General features: G+C 41.7%; 1 protein-coding gene across 1 annotated transcript in view; it reads left to right on the forward strand.

Moving 5' to 3' along the window:
• LOC110494073 (metabotropic glutamate receptor 2) overlaps positions 1-20,905 on the forward strand; it is a 64,278-nt gene that overhangs the window by 16,976 nt on the left and 26,397 nt on the right. Inside the window, exon 2 of the mRNA XM_021568769.3 lies at positions 5,457-6,121. Coding sequence (XP_021424444.1) covers positions 5,606-6,121 — 516 coding nt within the window. The 5' untranslated portion in view covers positions 5,457-5,605. The remainder of the gene's footprint in view (positions 1-5,456; positions 6,122-20,905) is intronic.

Genomic DNA, 20,905 nt, shown 5'->3' on the forward strand with positions numbered 1-20,905 from the left:
CTTGAGGGATGACCTGGCACTTGACCCACAGTACCAACTAGTACTAATTTCCCTGGTCTTGAGTGTGTGAATTATCAAACGGATGTCCTCATTTTTGGGCCATCTCCTATTGTTGTTCTTCTGGTCATAGTAACTGTGTCCCTATCCCTGTTGTCTGTAGATACATACTGATGGGTGTCTGAGGTCTGTTGTAGCCAGAGCTGCTGTAGCCCCGTTCATGACGTCCAACATTGTTATGTCTGTAGAGTACTGTCTGCAGTCTTGGGAAGGTCTACCACAGCCATCATGCTGTCCACCATCGCTATCACATTGCCCTTATGGTTGGTGTGAGTAACGTTGCACTGTGTACCTAGGGCAGCTAGGTGAGCGTTTCCTCTGATGAGACGAGCTGTAGTCTGGAGTAGCTACCGTTGACTGGGACGGCCTCTTGAATCCTGTTGTGGGTCATCCTGCCTCTGTTGTTGCATTGACAAAACCAGTTTCATCACCTGTTGTTCTTCACGTAGTCCTGAAAAATCACTTTGCAGTGCTTTGATGTCGGTTGTAAGGGCCTCTATTAATTTTGATTAGCCATCCCATGAAGCTTCATCACATGAAGCGGTGGGTGTGGTTTCACCAGGTGAAGCCTGGCATGAGGGGTTAGATGTGGCAGGCATGTTAACCATTAGACTTGGGGAGCTAAAATGAACTTCATCCTGTACTCTCTGGCTAACAATTACAAGTGTCTGTTCCAGAGTAGCAGCCCCATGTTCATGGCACTTAGCCTGAAGCACCAGATCCAAACCAGCTACAAAATGTCTAAAATGTTCAATTTGGATGGCAGCATCATTGTAGCCTGGAAAAGCTTCCTGAGTTAGACGTGTGAGTTCAGCTGCATAAACGTCTAATGTTTTTCATGGGAGTCTGGGCCTAGCGTTACCTCTGAAAAAGTATTGCTTTCCACCAAAAACATCAAACTTTCCAATAGTTTCCCCATAGAAAATTGAGTTGCTTGTGGCAGAGAAATCCAGTTTGGTTGGAAGGATTGTGGCTAAATCATTGTCTGTTGTGTCAGCACAAGCTTTGACAGCTAATCCCCCCCCCCCCAAAAAAAAATCCTTAGAGTAAAAACTCTCCTTGTCCTTTCCATCACCCTGAAATGGTTGGAGAAGATCCACTTTATAATATATCACTTTGTTAACAGCAGCAAGCTCTCGCCTTTCCTCTCGCCTCTCCTATCCTCCTCCGAGTCTGACATTCTTGAATTATTGATATATCTTGAATCAGATATCAAATTTAATTCTTCTCACATTTTAGCTGTTTAGTCTGTTTGTTATTCCACTCACTTGTAATTGTATAGTCCTTTCGTAAGTCTGTTTGGTTGCATAGTTTTGAATGTATTTTATTTTTACAGGGACAGTGCACATTAATCAACGTTTTAGTAGAAGTTACCCGTTTTTACCCGCTAGTTCAAAAGACCACCCGGGAACATGCATGAACCCCAATAATCTTTTCCCAGGTCAAGTATTTCAGAGTGATTACGCCCTCTCATGCCGAGGAGACAATAACAGTACATCACTTTCTACACTAGTATGAAACATGTTTTATGTGGAAGTCTTTCCCACTGCTATTGCTACAAATACAGTCAATAAACTTGCCAAGGTGGAAAATGCTAACTTTAGGAATGTGATATCTATCAACAAGTGAAACATGACATGCACACAGATGATAGATTGAACTGCCCAGAATTGGACTTTCTATCATGTTTCGATGAAGAGCACAAACACATGGAAAGGTTAACATACTCAGGGAGCATTATAATTGACAGATTAAGTTGTGCATCCGAAATGGCACCACATTCCCTACCTAGTCCACTTCTTTTGCCACGAGCCATGTGGGTCATGTTCAAAAGTAGTGCACTATAGGGAATATGGTTCCATTTAGGATGCAGACAAGGCTATCAGGCTAACAGGAACCACATGAACCAGTTGTACTTTAACTGAAGCATTGTCATTTATTATTATTTTTTAATTATGCGCAAAATGGTAGAAAGAGGAAGGGTGGGAGAGAAACTCAGAGGTAGAGTCTGTGTGGCTGTGGGAGAGAGAGAAAGACAGAGGTAGAGTCTGTGTGACTGTGGGAAAGACAGAGAAAAAGAGATGATGAATTAGGAAAAAATGGGAGAATATAGGTATTTAAATGTCTAGAGGGCAGTAGATTGGGGTGCTGGGAAATCCAGGCAGAGGAGTGGAACGTGACCAACCACCTCGATTCGGTCTTATGTAGCAACATTTGAAATTGCGTTTTTTACATTGGATAAAAGTAGAGTATCAGAGCTACAAATTATATGTCATACACTGCAGTTGAGGAACAATTGGACAGTAATTCTGCTTTGAAAGTGAATGAACTTTTGAGAAAATGGCCCTTGGATGTTTTGGTACACCTCCTGGAGAGCTCTTCTTTGTCTACAGCATCGTTTACACCCTCTTAAGCCTTAGCCTCACCCATCTCTTTAAGGATTCACATGTGAGGCCATGTGCTAAACAGAATGAGTAAGATAGTGTAGTAAACAACCAAACATTTCAAAACTAAAAATTGTGAAAGTCCTAGCCCACAATAAGAAAAACTCCAGGTTAAAATACACTTCTAGCCCTTGGCCTATATCCTAATCTGACCTTGCTGCAGGTTGTGTTGTTCTTCACATTACCATCTCTGGTAAACACACAAATAAAATCACAATTATTTGTCACAGTGAAATGGTTACTTCTATATTTGCATAGTAGCAATATAAAAAATAGAAAGTTTCCAGATAAATATTTTATAATTATTAGATGATGCTTACCAAGACACTAGGGGTGTGCCGAGTAGTCGGACAAAGTATAATAACGGATATGGGCAATTTTCTGGATACAGTTATGATCCTAGTATTTTTTTCGGGTGCCAGCAAGGATGTTTCTCATGTATTAGTCAGAGAGTTTCGGAACCATACTGTACTGTCTTTGAGTCACTCGTTTGTGTGGTCTAAATAACTCAACTGGCTTGATACTTGATACTGTTGCTGTTGATACTACTGCTCTGATTGGATAGAGTGAAGATCTGTTTCTCCTCATAATTTCAGGATCACTTTTCTTTGCATGTTCTCGGTCTGATCATTTAGATTGTTACTGCCTGCTACTATGATAAATCACATTGCGAGGACATTTGCTGTCAAGCTATCAATGTGCGTAATATCTAATAAGTTGGGCAAGGGTAGGGAAAAAAGCTAAAATGCTAATGCGCATTCTGACTGAGTGACAGCAAACTTGGTTGCCTGCAACAAAATGAGGACACAGACATACATACGCACTGACACCTACGCGAGCTGCATCTTTTTTTTGCAGTGAGAACATGCAGGGAGATAAATTACCAATAACTATTTAGACATATTAAAACCCTTCAGTTTTTTCTGATCACATGTATCATCCTATCCAAATGTCATGTGTCAATTTACAGATACGATTACGAATATGAGTATGGCCATATCAGCACACCCCTACCAGACACACTTGTCTAAATTGATGGGACATGAAAGAAATGCGATAACCACCCCCCCAGCCACATTTAGCTAAGTGGTTTGGTCACTATTGTCTAGACACATACACATGTTCATGAAATACAATATATGGACGTAATCACCCACAGACACACCTGGCTAACTTGATGGGTCATGTAATCATCTGGCAAAGTGGAGTCTTTTCTTAAGACATGTAGCTAGCTAAACAATGAACCATACTCCCAACCCATACTACTAGCAATACAAAACTGATTGTCATAGCTAGCCACCATTTATGAAATGCTCTAGTATGTATCTACAGGTAGTTAAAGCTAACCAACTAGGTTCAATGTGAGCTAGCTAGCTAACGCTATGCTACAACTAGCAATTCAAATGGATTAGCTAGCGAGCCAGCAAACTAACGTTCGCTAGCCAGCGAACAGTACACTTTAACTTGCAATGAAAATGACTTTCTGACAAAATTAGAAACGTATAATTACCCGTGTACATGGGTGAATGCTTTATGGCAGACTGGAACCCATTTAACTCGGTTTTGTTTGTACAGCTTGTTTGGCCTGCGTTATGTCAAGTCACTCCGGTTCACATTGACTGTGTGCAGAAAGTAGTCCATCAAAACTTTTCCCCACTAATCTTGGTCGATAGTGCCTGCTAAACTCAGGGCAGCAATGTTGTTGAGAGGAGTAGCAACACTTTTGCAGTTCTCCATGGATAACATTATATCTTTAAAAAAGTAGTGGTAGCAAGGATTATCTACACATACTGCAGAGCTCACATTATAGACAGAAGCATGCTAAATGGCAGACCAATCTGAACTCATCTATCTGCACGTTCAGCCCATCCATTATCTCAGCCAATCATGGCTAGCGGGAAGGTTCCCTGTCTTTTTTTGTGGGTAAACCAACTAAGCTCGTAATTTAACAATTTTATTAGTATTTACAGATGACATCCTCAATTTTTATTAAGGCAGATGAAAGTTCACATGTTCCAGAAGCCATTTCTGCCAAAAAACACATTTTGATAAATAAATTACATTCAAATGCCTCTTCTGTGAAGTAGTGACGTGCGACATATGCCTAGTTTCCTGAAACGGGTCACAAATACACACACATAGACACACACACACAGTGGCTTGCTGAGGACGAGCGACATACTCACTCATCTGTTGAGATGGCTGACAGTCTGGTTATGTGGCACAAGATAAGTTGCTGGGGTGAAGTGCATCTTGAGGAATTTGCTGAGAGTCACAACCACCTGCAGCCAGTCTTTAAGATTGAGAGCTCTTATAGAAGGGCTGTAAATCAACATGTAGAGGTTGTTCAAAGATGTGTGGGAAAAATGAAGACATCTTTTCCCTTTACACCTTAAAGGGATACTTCGGGATTTTGGCAACGAGGCCACTTCCCCAGAGACAGATGAACTTGTGTATACCATTTGTATGTCTCTGTGTCCAGTATGAAGGCAGTTAGAGGTAGTTTCAAAAGCCAATGCTAACTAGCGTTAGCGCAATGTCTGGAGGTCTATGATACCCATAGACATCCAGCCATAGCGTAAGCGCAACTAACTCTAACTTCCTTCATACTGGACACAGAGATAAAAATGGTATCCACAAGTTCTTCTGACTCTGGGGAAGTGGATAAAGAGCCTTGTTGACAAAATTGTGAAGTTTCCCTTTAAACTAGACTGGAGGTAGTGAGGAAAGTCTGGATTTTCACACCTTCCTGCCATGAGTAGGAGCAAATAGCATCTGTGAACCTCAATTTGGATTGTTTGGAATAAATTCTGTGCTTTTATTTTGGAGGGGGCAAAAATGCTATTTTAATTACAAATTTGTATCAGTCACTTTTATAACTGAAGTACCATAACACTACTGGAAATGTAACATGAACAATGATATATTATTCATTTTCCTCTCCTCCACTTGCAGTGAATAACCAAGATGACATGAGTGCCAAGAGTAGGCTCTAGAGTGATCCACCTCACCCAGCCTCAGCCCCTGTAAGACCATTCTGTGTCTCACTCCTACACCCACTTACCCACGACCCACTACACTGACCCCAGCTAGACTACCTCACCATGCCCACCACCGGCCTCCTCTGCCCTGGGCTCTGGGCCAAGGCTGCCCTTTGGTGGTCCCTTCACCTGCTCCTCTTTGACCTGCTCATCTCTGAGGCCCTGGCCAGCCCTAACAACAGATTCCCCCCTTCCACCAAGAGGGAGATCACCATCGACGGGGACCTGGTGATCGGCGGACTGTTCCCGGTGCACGAGAAGGGTGAAGGGGTGGAGGACTGTGGGAAGATCAACGAGCAACGAGGGATCCAGAGACTGGAGGCGATGCTTTTAGCGCTGGACGAGATCAACGCAGACGAGAGGCTGCTGCCAGGCCTCAGGCTGGGAGCCCACATCCTGGACACCTGCTCTAAGGACACCTACGCTCTGGAGCAGAGCCTGGAGTTTGTACGAGCCTCCCTCACTAAGGTGCACGAGCCTGGGTTCATCTGTCCAGACGGATCCAACCCCATCCAGGATGATGTCCCTCTGGCCATTTCTGGAGTCATCGGGGGCTCCTACAGTGACGTTTCCATCCAGGTACGTTTCTCATAGAAATCCGTTCATTAACTGGTTATGACTGTGTCCAGTTATTTCTATACCGTCTATGGTCCATACAGGTAAATTTACACCTCGTCATCTCACACCCCACCCATAGGAGTCTAAGCCCCCACCCCTCCATGTGTAATAAAAATAAAAATAAATAATACTAATAAATCCTCATACAATGTGATATTTGATTATGTATAATATATTACACATGACAAACAGTTGAGGTTAAGGTAGGCTACCATTACCCACCAGCAAATAGGACAACTTAGTTTTGGTCAGTTTCTTTCAGTCATCGCAGGTTCCGAAGCGAGCCTTGGAGGAAGCAGCTATGCAGTCTTTTTAGCTATGAGCCACACAGTATTATTCACTTTGCACATTAGGTATCAGGTGTTGAATTCGTATTTTTTCTGTGCCTATGCCTGCATATACCTGCTGGTAGATAGATGTGAGACGTGCTTGTAGATAGATGTGAGAAGTGCTGGTAGATAGATGTGAGACGTGCTGGTAGATAGATGTTAGATAGATGTGAGACGTGCTGGTAGATAGATATGAGACGTGCTGGTAGATAGATGTGAGACGTGCTGGTAGAGGCGTGCTGTTAACGTGAAATTAGTATTCAGGTTTAACGAGAGGCAGAAAGAGATGGAGCTCAGATAGAGTGAGATTAAATTCAGTTCTCGGCTTTGGCTGACGATTCAAAGCTCTCTGTAACTAATTGGTCCCAGCTGAGATGATGTCGTATTCCTGTTTCATGAGTCAGTACTCCAAATACTGTGTTTGTGTGTCTTTGTGTGTGTACATGTGTACATGTGTGTACATGTGTGTGTGTTTATGTTTATGAGTGGGTTGCTATGTCTGTAAGTGTCTACACTATGTCTTTAAGATGGTGTCATGTTGGATAGGAAGTGTAATATACAGGGGGAAAAACACTTTAAAAAAAAAAGAGAAGACAACAGTTACCGGAAACAGGTTGCATCCCATCCCCACCTACCTCCACTTGCCTCTAGTTCCGGTTCTGTACATTTCATTTGGCTTTGGTCGGGCTGGAATAATTATCCACCTGGGAGGCTTGCATTAGCTGCCCACATTAGCTGTTTGAAGCTCTGCTCCTCTACGGCGTTTGTTCACAGAGACCTCTGTCACTTTGTCAGTGCGATAACTTCCGTACGCCACATGGAGAACTTTGACCTTTCTTGAAACCTATGAAGAGAAGCCCCTACGTCCTATACATAGCTACTTAATTAACACCTGTTCTCTAAGCGTAAAGGAGAGGAGGCCTGTGTGAATAATTTAATAATTCAGAGACAGGACATTACACTGGGAGTGATGTTGTTAGGTAAGGATCATGTCAACGATGGACCTGATAGAGAAGTGTACAGTCTGCGTGTGTGTCTGTGTGTATTTGTGTGTGTGTGTGTATTGCTGATGATGAAGTGATCCCACAGACAGAACATGTCATCATGGAGTGTTACAGCATGTCAGCTTCAGAATCCATTAGCACCATCTTATTCAAGACATGTGAGGATGTGAATAAGATCAGAATATGATCACACATCATATGAACTGTGACTTTACTATGCCTTTGTTAAGTGCCAATCCTCGGTGAAATATAGTTTGCATCTAAAATTGTACCCTTTTCCCAATGTAGTGCACTACCTTTGACCAGGGGCCATAGGAGACAGACATAGCTCACATCGATGCGTCAATTCTGGAATGATTTATCAAGTGCAGTATTCCCTTTTGCCATGCTTCTTAGCAAGTGAGTTAAAACGATCAAAATGATGAAGGAACAGAACACACATCTTATAGCAACTCGGTGTTAAAACAAATTCCTTGATAGATGGCTCTCTGTCAGATGTGAGGCACAGTAGCTTGTGGATAATTGATGATTAAGCTTCTGCTCATTAAGTCATGAAGTTAAATTGTATTGTACAGTTTATGCCTGGTCGAAGACTGAGGATATTGAGTCAATCAATAGTTGATCAAGGAGATTGTAGCTAGGACAATTGAACTATATGGTCTATAGAGGTGTGGTCTAACAGAGAGAGTTCTGTTCCCTTCTTAAAGAATCCGGAAAAGGATCATTTATGTTGTCATCCCTCCATAAATAATACAAACAGAGTAAAATTACTGTTCCTTTGGATCATTCAGTAAGCATGTTTCCAGTGGATCTGCATTCTTTTTTTCCGATTCTGCATTCTGTATTGAAGTCGATTTAACTTTTACGGTCTAATCAATGCTTTTTGTTCAGAGCTTGCATGAAATACATTTCTGGGGAAGGTCTATACAGATATTCTATATTAATTTGACCAGTTTCTCACAGCACAAAAATAATTTTGCAGCAACAGGAAATGTGAATTTTTATGTGGGTTATAATTAATGTACATTTTTGTACATGTTTTGTTAAGATAAATCAACTCTGGCATTTTAAAGTGCAAATTACAATCTTTAGAAGGCTTTTTAAACCTCAAATACACTACAATTTGCATGTCCTGCCACATAGTGATCAAATTAAAACAGTACACCTGTAGCTCTCTGTCTGGTAGAGAAACACCAGACAACACAGCAGGGATTGTATTATACACTTCGGTTGAGTCAGTTGAGACCGCAGCAAACACAAGGCCTCCCTACTGAGAGAGTAGAGCTTTATGGATCTGCGTGGCCATCTGTGGCCCCTTTTGTGGTCAATGACAGTCAGTGACAGGAAAGCTGAAAGCGATTGGATACTTCACCGTGATTGGGAAAAAGAGCCAGGCAGGGATACTTTACAGGACTGTCGCACACAAAGGTTTGGAAAATGTTTATTTGTCACATGCTTCGTAAATAACAGGTGTAGACTAACAGCAAAATGCTTACTTACGGGCCTTACCCAACAATGCAGAGAGAAAGAAAATAGAGAAATAATAGCAAAGTAATCATATGTCAAAGTAATAATAAATACACAATGAGTAACAATAACTTGGCTATATACATGGGGTACCAGTACCGAGTTGAAGTGCAGGGGTACGAATAATTGAGGTAGATACATATAGATGGGAATAGAGTGACTAGTCAACAGGATCATAAAAATAAATAAAGTAGCAGCAGCGTATGTGTGAGTTAAAAAAGTTTACGCAAAAACGGTCAATGCAGATAGTTAAATAGTTAACCAAATAGCTACCCAGACTAACTATTTAGCAGTCTTATGGCTTGGGGGTAGAAGCTGTTTACCGTCTTGTTGGTTCCAATTAGAATACATGATAACTGTACTGTCATAATGCCATAGGGGTTCAAGGTTCTGTTGGCAGTGACCTATAGTTTCAGGTCCCCTTCATTGACTCACTCCTTTGTGAGTAGTGAGGACTGAGGAGCCTGTGGTGAGGTTTGTCGGAAGGAGGGCGGCTGCTTACGCACTCAGTCCCACTGTGTCTCAGAGGCAGAATTGTGTGTGTGTGTTTTTTTATGCTGACGTACACTGTCCCACTGTGCTTCAGACTCAAAAGCAGAGTTTACTGTATTAGAGGACGGGCACCACCAGGGCCGGTGGAATGACGCCACTGGAGAGCTATGGCCTTAGAGATACAATATAACACTCATCTATTCAATTCTGTGATGCTGTCTGCATCCTTCAGAGGAGCTGCTTTGCTTTTCCCATCTGTGGGGTGCAACAGGGCCACAGAGAAACTGAGAATCTTGGCAACAGACCTCTCCACCTGACTGTGGTGGGGGAAAGACGCAACGACACTGCCCCAGTCTAGATGCCTGTCACTGGGGCCAAGGGCTGCCTGTGAGGGGGTTGTGTGATGTGCTGGCCATCTGGTGGTGCATGTATGCATGGGCGTCAGGACCAGTCATTCACAGCCTCCGCACGGTGCCATTTGGGACACATCCATAGGCTATAACAGGAAACTCAGACGGAGAGCACATGGGACGGCATCCTCCCCGTTTAGATGAGCTGTTTTTTCTCTCATTGATGTGAAAACGCTTTATCGCCATCTGGGATGAGGCTGGGGGCAAAGCATCACTGATGACTAAATTACACTTAGTTCAGGTGACAGATGATAGGTAGCTGACAAGTTTAATTGCATACTGGATATGATGCTCTTTAGGCTTTATAAATTGTGCTGTTGCTTAACAACCACCACAAGTAGAAATTGAATCCGTGTGGAATTGACTTATGCATGGTGCAAATGATAAGGATATACCCTATACATTTCATAGTGTATCAAAAAATATTATCTTTATATTAGCTATGCTGCTACTGTTTACCCACCACAACTAGACATAGAATTGTACGCATGATGCTTATTGTGGTCAGACTTGTATTTCTACATGTTCAGCACATTCCTTCTACTTGACAGCGATCTGTCAAGCGATCGGTCTACTAAAATCGGTCTGTTTGTTTACCAGTCCGAGCATTCTGTGGTCGTGCTTTGTATTCAGACAGAAGGCTTTGTGTGAACTCCTCACAAAGCAACACCTCACTCCATGTGAATATTCTAGAAAGTCTCTCTATTTTTCACCTTAAATAAACCTCAGATATACCAGCCCCATATCTGCATGGTGTCCTGTAGATCAAAATAGGAACATATTGCATATGAACATTCAATGTCTTAGAGCAGGTGTTAGATATCAATCCATAAATTCAGCAAATTAGAAAAAGAGACTCGGCACACCCAATCACATTACTAAAATCTATTTTAGAACTCTCATAACTTAAAAAAAAAAAAAAAAAAAAATCAAAATCAAATTTTATTTGTCACATACACATGGTTAGCAGATGTTAATGCGAGTGTAGCGAAATGCTTGTAACTTGAGGCAATATGAGTTGTTTGAGGAAGGAGGTCCACTTTGATTTGGGGTGTTGTTATCTCAGGGTGGATAATAGTAATTATGAGATAGATGTTGGAGTGTAGGGGCTCGAATCACTCCGTAGTGCTAAAGTTCCGTGTCGTAGCCTGATTGACATTTAAATACCATGTTCCTGCATTTGCAGAGAATGCATTCACGGTAAACGCTGCATATGTCAGTTAAATCTGAAATTACCTTTCAATTTCAATCGCAGTACAGCGCTGATCTTCAGCTCTATACGGATTGAATCGAGCCCTAGGTTTAGAGTGTGCTATAGTGTTGTATAAGTGTTGATTATGTGTCAGAGTGGCTAGGAAGGTGGATGAATCTCTCACTGTGTGTGTTTGTGTTTCAAACTGAGCTGAGCATCACACAGAGATTGCAATGCAGGGTAAAAAAGACTTCTCCTTTGGTGTTTTTCATGTGCGGTATCATTGCCATCTCCCTCTCTCCCTTCTTCCCTCCCTCCCTCCCTACCTCACCTCCTCCCACCTTCTCCTACATGAACCTGTGATTTTAAAACTGTACATTTTTGCAAACTGCGGTGAGGCACGCTAATTAGTGCGGCAGAATGTCGTTTAGAAGTGAGGGAAACAGTGGAGGTTGAAAGAAGTGGGATTCAAGAAGCCCATGCGTACCACACAGAGACAGGCGTTGTTAATGCCAGACAATCTACGTATATCCACGTGCGCTCACACACACACACACAAACCTTGTATTCCTCCCATTTCCCAGAGAACTGTTATTTTCTTTATTTCCTTCTCTCTTACAAGGTGACATTAATTAAATGTTCATTTTTTTTGTTCAGAACCTCTGGGTGTTCCACACTGCATTTTGAATGTAATTATATGCATAAATATGGATGACAAGCTTATATCCTCTGATATCAACTATGATGAAATAAAAAATACCTGGAGTCGTTTCAGACTTTTTTACAAATGCAATGCGGGAGAATGGGGAGAAAATAGCATTACACAGGCTCTGCAAACAAATGATGCAGAACAATGTGTTTGTGTGTGCAGGCGTGCATATGTGCGTGTGTGTGTCGGGGTGTTTTTGTGGTCATTCACTCTGAGCCTTGCATTGTTGTTGGTGTGGAGGAAATTTTAATAGAGGTCATTAACATGTGGTTGATTTGGCTGTGGGTGACTTCCTGGTAAAGAGCACTGTCAGCCGATCCAATAACATCTCACAGTCTGCGTCTGATTGTGTGTGTGTGTGTGTGTGTGCGCCAGTGTTTGCCACTCTTTTTACATTTAGTCTAGTCTTATTTATTTTAACTAATAGGTCACTAAGTTTTTGTCACATTTTTAAATAATGAATTAGTCTAGTTATTGTCAAAATGACCAAAACAGTTGGTCATTTTAGTCAACTTAATGCCCTTTTAGTTCAGTCAAATTTGTATTGCCTTCCATGTGCACAAACATACATAGCCTTGTCTTACCAGCATATGTTCCGGCATAACATTCCATGATTCTCTTCCCAACAGCCAAATTGGTAGAAGAACACATTACTCTGCAGCAGATAAAAATCACACCCCTTGACAGGGCTCCAGACTAACATTTTCCCCTAGTGACACTGGTGCCACTAACTTTTTCAGTTGGTGGCACCAGCTCATGATTTGGTTGCAGCAATTTTTTTCTGCGGCACCACACAATATAAACATTTTTTTTAATCAAGTTATAAAGTCATCCACAGTGCCTGACACTGTGTAATAGACTACTGAGATGGTAAGCTATTCAATAAATAAGTTGTTTCATCTGTCCAAGTAGGAATGCATGATTCAGCATATTTTGATGTACAACCTAATCCTGTGATTGCCATGAATTGTAGGTTGACAATAGGGATTATTAGGGTTATATTTTAATGTCAAAATGGGACTCCAGAATTTTCTGAATTGTGTTGTTGCACTAATATCATAGGCACATTTATTTTGGAGCTAATTCACCACCATGAGGAACTCAAAACAAATTTGCTGGATTGCTAACACTAAATATAATACCCACTGCTAGTAATCATGTATTAATCTAACAGTAAATGTTGTTTGCTAAAAATACTTTGCTATTGGAGCCTGCTACCCTATGCACTTGCAATGGCTGATGCGCAATTGACCATTTCGTACGTTTCATATCGTAATTAACAGTAGACTTTGGGCAAAAACGCAAAAAGAACAGCTTTAAACTGTATAACTGATCAATGCACCACCATACCAGGTAATTTAATGCGTAAAAAAAAGGGATGAATACGATATTTGGTTACAGAAGTGTCATTGCTTATGGATCTCTACAGCTTCAGTCCAATAACAAATCCTTTAAAATGATGTCAACACATACTGGAAGAGTTACTGGCTAGCTAAAGTGGCTAGCTTAGCTAACAAACTAGCTAACAAACTAAATGTTGGTCACGGTGCGCATGACTAGAATGATATATCGAAGAACCACCAAAGGCACACCCCATTTCTGTTCGAAAATTTAGAAAGGGGCGGAAAGGGCCCGTTTTTCATGCCCAAAGTCAACATTTAAAGCAATTTCAAATCTCAGTTGTTGAATAGTTTCTATTGAGCTCAATATTAAGATGACAAATAAAAATTATACCCACAGAAAGCTGTGACCAACAGTAGTTGCTTCCAAAGCTATGTATTTCCCATAATTGGATATAGAAACATTATACAATTAGAAGGCTTTTTTCTCTCTCCCAGAGCACACATCAAGTGGCTCATTCAACACAGCAGCAGGCCCCAGCAAGACAGGCCTCATCAAAACAGGCCCAAGGTCTGGGAAGACACTTTCATTACAGTATAATGAGGATAATGCACTCACTTTGAATGAGGTGGCCATACAATGAAGGTTGCCCGCACTGATGTGACCAATTACAAATGTAACTCGTAGAGCCAAGTCAAAGGATCGCAAAATGGGACTAAATGGTTGCCGTCTGGAGCCCTGCCACTTGACATACTGTAGGTAAATTGTAATCAACGTTCTGTCATAAGTAGTGGTCTGATAGGTTGCAGCAAGCTAATTAGCCAGCATTATCAATCTGTTATTACCTGAGCGTATATATTGGAATGATGCGCTTTCAGATGTCTCTTGAGGTTGGTGTATTTTTCCGTCAACTTGTGGGTGAAAATGCAGTAATAAACTAAACTTCTCAGTGGAAACGTTGCATTCGGTCTTGTTTGAATCAAGACAATGAGTAAAGTGGCTCCAAACATTGGCCCTTTTTCTACCGGGAGCTTATACTACCTGAAGAGTAGCCATGGGGTGTACCTTTGTTGCATCAATGATTTGTTGCCACCAAATTGGAGAGCAGATGCCGGTTAGAGAGGTGACTAGTGAATGAGAAACAAGATTCTCTGGTCTGATGAAACCAAGATGCAACTCTTTGGCCTGAATGCCAAGTTTCACATCAGGAGGAAACCTGGCATCATCCCTACAGTGGAGCATGGTGGTGGCAGCATCATATTGTGGGGATGTTTTTCAGCGGCAGAGACTGGGAGACTAGACAGGATCGAGGCAGAGATGAATGGAGCAAAGTACAGAGAGATTCATGATGAAAACCTGCTGCAGAGCGCTCAGGACCTCAGACTGAGGCGAAGTTTCACCTTCCAACAGGATAATGACCTTAAGCACACAGCCAAGACAACTCAGGAGTGGCTTCGGGACATACTCTGAATGTCCTTGAGTGGCCCATTCAGAGCCTGGACTTGAACCTGATCGAACATCTCTGGAGAGACCTGAATATAGCTGTGCAGCATCGCTCCCCATCAAACCTGACAGAGCTTGAGAGGATCTGCAGAGAAGAATGGGAGAAACTCCCTAAATACAGGTGTGCCAAGCTTGTAGCGTCATACCCAAGAAGACTCGATGCTGTAATCGCTGCCAAAGTTGCTCCAACAAAGTACTGAGTAAAGGGTCTGAATCCTTATGTAAATGGGATATTTCCATTTTTTATAAATTAACAAACATTTCTAAAAACCTGTATTTTGTTTTGTCATACAATCTTGTGTGTAGATTGATGAGGCAAAAAAAACAGATTTAATCAATTTAAAGCCGTGGAAAAAGTCAAGGGGTCTGAATACTTTCTGAAGGCACCGTATAATAGGGTGGTTTTGAACATGATGAACATGATGAACCAGGCAAAGCTGAGCACCATGGCCTTAGACAATGGGTACACAGCCCATATTGGCCATAGAGATTGTCATAGAGAGAGAAAGATTCAGATAAAGAAAAAAAGTAACAATCTCCTTATCAATCAAATGATTGTCATATCTGACATTGACTGACAGTACACAGTTGAGTTGAGTTTGTGTTTTCCCATGGTAGAAGGCTGTATGTATCATTACACAAGGCAAGACCCAAATGCAGACACAGGAGGCAGATGGTTGGAGTCTTACCCTATTGGAATAATACATATTGTAAGGCAAGAGAATAGTCGTGGACAGGCAAAAGGGTCAAAACCAGTTCAGAATCCAAAAGGTACTGAAGGGCAGGCAGAATCAAGGTCAGGGCAGGCAGGATGATCAGGCAGGCGGGAAAGTAGTCCAGAGTCAGTCAGGGTTTAATACCGGGAAGACTAGCAAAAAGAGAATAGCAAAAGGAGTACAGGAAAAACACGCTGGTTGACTTGACTAACATACAAGATGAACTGGCACAGAGAGACAGGAAACACAGGGATAAATACACTGGGGAAAATAAGCGACACCTGGAGGGGGCGGAGACAATCACAGGAACAGGTGAAACAGATCAGGGCATGACAGTATGGAGAGGAGAGGCTAAAAGATAAGGGCTTGATTTGCTCTCTTCTACACGTCATCTGTAGTGGATCTGTATCTCAGCTTTCTTCCGTCCTTCCTCTCCATCCTGTATTTATACTTGTCTAAGCTGGGGGGAGTCTATGTCTAAGCCAGGGGGAGTCTATGTCTAAGCCAGGGGGGAATCTATGTCTATGTCCCAGGACATAGACATGTCTTATATGGGCAGAAAGCTTAAGCTTGTTAATCTAACTGCACTGTCCAATTTACTGTAGCTATTACAGCATAAAAATACCATGCTATTATTTGAGGATAGTGCACAACACCAAAACACTTTTATCACAGCAACTGGTTTGATACATTCACCTCTGAAGGTAAATAATGTACTTACATTCAGTAATCTTGCTCTGATTTGTCATCCTGAGGGTCCCAGAGATATATTCAAATGTAGGAACTAGTTTCTAAAGTTTGAACCCCTGCTGTTTCTGGTTGGCAGATCGGCTGTACCGACTTCAGAGGAGTCCCAATTTGCTTGTGCGGGTTATAGAGCAAAAACGGAGAACACCATTGTGTTTGTGAGAGTCTCATCATTCTTTAGAGGGGTCATAAACCGTTTGGACACTAGAGACAACTTTGTGAGGAGACCAATGTTTGGGAGGTCTCATGGTCTGACAAACACCGCTCTAGCTCTGTTACCGTTCACTGCAGAGGTCTCATGGTCTGACAAACACCGCTCTAGCTCTGTTACCGTTCACTGCAGAGGTCTCATGGTCTGACAAACACCGCTCTAGCTCTGTTACCGTTCACTGCAGAGGTCTCATGGTCTGACAAACACCGCTCTAGCTCTGTTACCGTTCACTGCAGAGGTCTCATGGTCTGACAAACACCGCTCTAGCTCTGTTACCGTTCACTGCAGAGGTCTCATGGTCTGACAAACACCGCTCTAGCTCTGTTACCGTTCACTGCAGAGGTCTCATGGTCTGACAAACACCGCTCTAGCTCTGTTACCGTTCACTGCAGAGGTCTCATGGTCTGACAAACACCGCTCTAGCTCTGTTACCGTTCACTGCAGATGCGGAAGTGCGACATCGGCAGATGCGGTCGATTGAGACGCATCCAATGCAAAACAGATATCTCTAGTTTAAACGGATTAATTTTTATAGGCATTGTTTTATTATGCTAATTAGATTTCTGCGGTGGTGCGGACAGCGACTCTAGGGGGTTAACTAGAACTGGAATCTTCTTTGTACAGCATATAGAAACAGGCATGCACCTGTAACTGGAACTCTTAAATCTCAAACAGTGATGGATCAATAGATACATGTATAGATGCATTCTGTCCATGTAGTCTCATGTATGTATAGGGAATCAATTCATAACTGGAACCCTTACTGTTAAAGGACTGCTATGATTCCACTCTTATATAAACAATTCTGTAACCTCAAATACAATGTTCCTTAGTCTTGCTGTAATGCCTGCATTACTATACTGTCTCAAGGCTCAACTCTCTCTGGACCTGACCGGAGTTAAAGCAGCAATGAGGGGGAGCTATTCACTCAGCTAGCATTTTAAACTCTTTCTGAATAATATAGTCTATAGGAATCATATTAGCAGAGTTTAAGTACAAATTGAATGACAACATTCTGTCAATTAAAGGTTAAGCAGGTGAAGGTTTGACTTTTGGAAAAATATTTAACTGAAGTACCCGATGAGGGTCTAATGCAGCGGAGTTGTTTGTAGTCGTACCTTGCAAAGAGAGGGAGAAAGTGTGAATGAAACAGAGAGAGAGAGATGGAGCAAGGGAGAGAGAGAGAGAGTGTACATAAAGGGATACACAGACAGGACCTGATGCAAAGATATGTATATTCTTGATACAATTGAAATGAGGCACATTGAAATTTTGGAAATGTGAAATTAATCTAGGAGAATATAACACATTAGATCTTATAAAAGATAATACAAACAAAAAAACATGTTTTTTCATTTATTTTTTGTTACATCATCTTTGAAATGCAAGAGAAAGGCCATAATATAATATTGCAGTTTAGGAGCAATTTAGAATTTGGCCAATAGATGGCAGCATTATATGTGCACAGTTTCAGACTGATCCAGTGAAGCATTGCAATAACTACAGAGAACATACAAAGAACATACAAATATGATATGGTAATAAAACAATTTTTACACACACCCAGGAAGGTCATAAATGATAGAAAACTAGCTTCACTACAGAAAATACACTAACCTTCACACATCTAGATGGCCGGGCGGGGTGGGTGTGGGACCAGAAACAGCAGGGGTTCAAACTGTAGGACCCAGTTCTTACATTTGAAAATTATAATTGATTTTATCAAACAAACTATACTACATTTTATCTCTGGGACCCTCAGGATGACAAATCAGAGGAAGATTACTGAATGCAAGTACATTATTTACCTTCAGGAGTGAATGTATAAAACCAGTTGCTGTGAAAAAAGTTTTGTTGTGCACTCTCCTCAAACAATAGCATGGTATTTCTTCACTGTAATCGCTACTGTAAATTGGACAGTGAGTTAGATTAACAAGAATGTAAGCTTTCTGCCTATAAAATACATGTCTATGTCCTGGGAAATGTTTTTGTTACTTACAACGTCATGCTAATCACATTTGCGCACATTAGCTTAACCATCCCGCTGGAGGGGCAATGATCCCGTAGAGGTTGAAAAATATATTTTAAAAATTTGACCCTGTACCGGAACAGTAACATACATCCATGATGTTTTTGTCAATTTGACCCGCAATTTGACCTTGGTCTATATAATGTTTTTACAGTTTGTCCTACAAACCAGATGCTTTCTGCACATGAATGGTGCAACCATGCTGGTCACATAGATATTCGTATAATTTCTCTATGATTCTCAAAGACTGAGCAGCACAGATCTGAAGTAAATTTGAACCACAATTTGACCTCCACAATTTGAACTTGACCTTGGTCTACAGTGGTTCCTCCTTTAAAAGTTGTGAGCTTATACCGGGGGACTCAGAGGTACCCAGTGTCAAGGCTTCATTGCTCCAGACCACCACAAGGGGGAGTTAGAGCACTCAGTATGCATTTGGGTACCAAGGTTTTTATATGACCAATCATATCGAGTGGTTCCAATGACGAGATTGATGCGAGCCACCCATCCCTGGTGACTTCCTTCAGTAAAGATGGCTGACAAAACATGGGGGAAGCAATTGTAAGTAGTTATAATGTCATAACAAGTCAAGCTAAAAATATACAATTGAGAGGAATATGTTAGTTAACCCTTTCACACGTACCATCACACGGGTGTGATAGTTCTACAGTGGTCCCTGAAGCGTACGATCACAGCCGTGTGATTAGAACACTCATTTAGAATGCTCCTTTAGAAGGGCAGTTTCGAATGACGCAGCAATCAGCGTTTGAGCTGGCCACACTTTTTTCAGAAACTATTTACACAAACACAGTCCTTACAAAGTTACAGTATGTCCAGAATGTCAGCAGTTTATTTTGGGATGCAATGTTCAGATATTCACAGAAGTATATATAGCATAACACAATCATCTTAACCGGAAAAATGTAGGCTACATTTGTCCTAGCGCTGAGGAAAGATTGACCCAACACAAGCAGTCATATTTTCTAACTCTCGGCTGACATAAACTACAATATGAATTAGCTAATAGCAATTACTATGTATAATTAGCTCACCATTGATCGAAATAACTAGGTAAAACACTTTATAGAAATGGAAAGTAATCCGACGATTAGTTTCAGTGCACAGCCATGCATTTTTTCCTCACAGACACCGAAGATAATAAGAGAAGACGAGATGAGTTTGGTCTGTTTATAGTATGCATGTTGAAGGGGTGTGTCATCTACCGTCGTTCACAACCCACCATTAATTTCCGGAAGTCCTCAAAAAATGAGTGAACTCTTACTCACCTAGTTTTGTTATAACATCTTTGGTCAAACAGACGTGAAACCCAGAATGCATTGTATGTCAACAAACATGGCTACACAGCTGGAATTAGCTTAGCTCATCATAATCAGTACAACCTTCAAAAAAGTATATTACACACATAATACGTGCCCATTACAATCTGTGCAAGAATCGGAATGCATGATTTGTCACCTAGAATTGAAAACATGTGAATAAAACCGTAAATACACAAATAATTGCCACACAAAACATTTTCTGATCGTGATTTATTGATACAAGTGGCGCGTGCCGGCAGTCAACCACGTAACCTCCCACTCTGCGCCATTCAGTGTTGTTGTTTATGTACTGTATGTAGCTAGTGAGCTAAGCTGTAGCATTAGCAATGTCTTTCAAAAGGAGACAACTCACAAATGTGGAAATTCTGGAGATTTTCTTTAACAATGAGTCTGAGTATGAAAGTCAGGAATCAGATTCTGACAGTGACAGTGAGGAGCTGCCCCCCAACCTTGTAGTCATTGAGAACCCTGAATCTGAATTTCCCTTGTCCACTGACGAAGTACCAGGTCCCTTTGAAGATGCTGGTGGTGATGGAGGCAGACCGATAGTGGATGATGTAAAAGGATTTCTGTGGTAGCTGGAAGGCCACCAGTCATTTCACCCCTCCTGGCCCTGCTGTTTGCTTTGACGAGTCCCAGTCTGGAGTGCAACGCCCCTTGCCATTTCCAACTGAGGCAGAGTGCTTCAAGTTGTTTCTGACAGAGGAGCTGGTGGGAGACATAGTAGAGGAGACCAATCGCTATACCTTGGAGCTACAGGAGAAGAGAGAGCCAGGAGTGAGGGGGAAACTCACTAAATGGGTGACAACCACAATTAGTGAAATGTATACCTTCCTGGTGACAGTCCTTCTCATGGGAATAGTAAAGAAGAACTCCCTAAGAGAATACTGGAGCACAGATCCTATGTTTGCAACTCCCTTCTTTGCCACCCTCTTTTCCAAGACTGCTTCCTAGTTCTGCCGCGATGCCTACATTTCGTCAACAATGCTACTGCCATCCTAAGTGACCCGTTATACAAAATAAGAAATGTTCATATCTGCCTGACATCAGCATTTGGTCGGGTCTTTGTGCCATACAAGGACCTATGCATTGATGAGTCCCTGATGTTATGGAAAGGTGGGCTGGCGTTCCGTCAATATATTCCCTCCAAAAGGCACAGGTTTGGAGTCAAGTTCTTTGTCATGTGTGACGTGAA

The sequence above is a fragment of the Oncorhynchus mykiss genome, chromosome 17, assembly GCF_057628025.1.
Source record: "Oncorhynchus mykiss isolate SJ-2025 chromosome 17, ASM5762802v1, whole genome shotgun sequence".
In the NCBI taxonomy this organism is placed as follows: domain Eukaryota; kingdom Metazoa; phylum Chordata; class Actinopteri; order Salmoniformes; family Salmonidae; genus Oncorhynchus; species Oncorhynchus mykiss.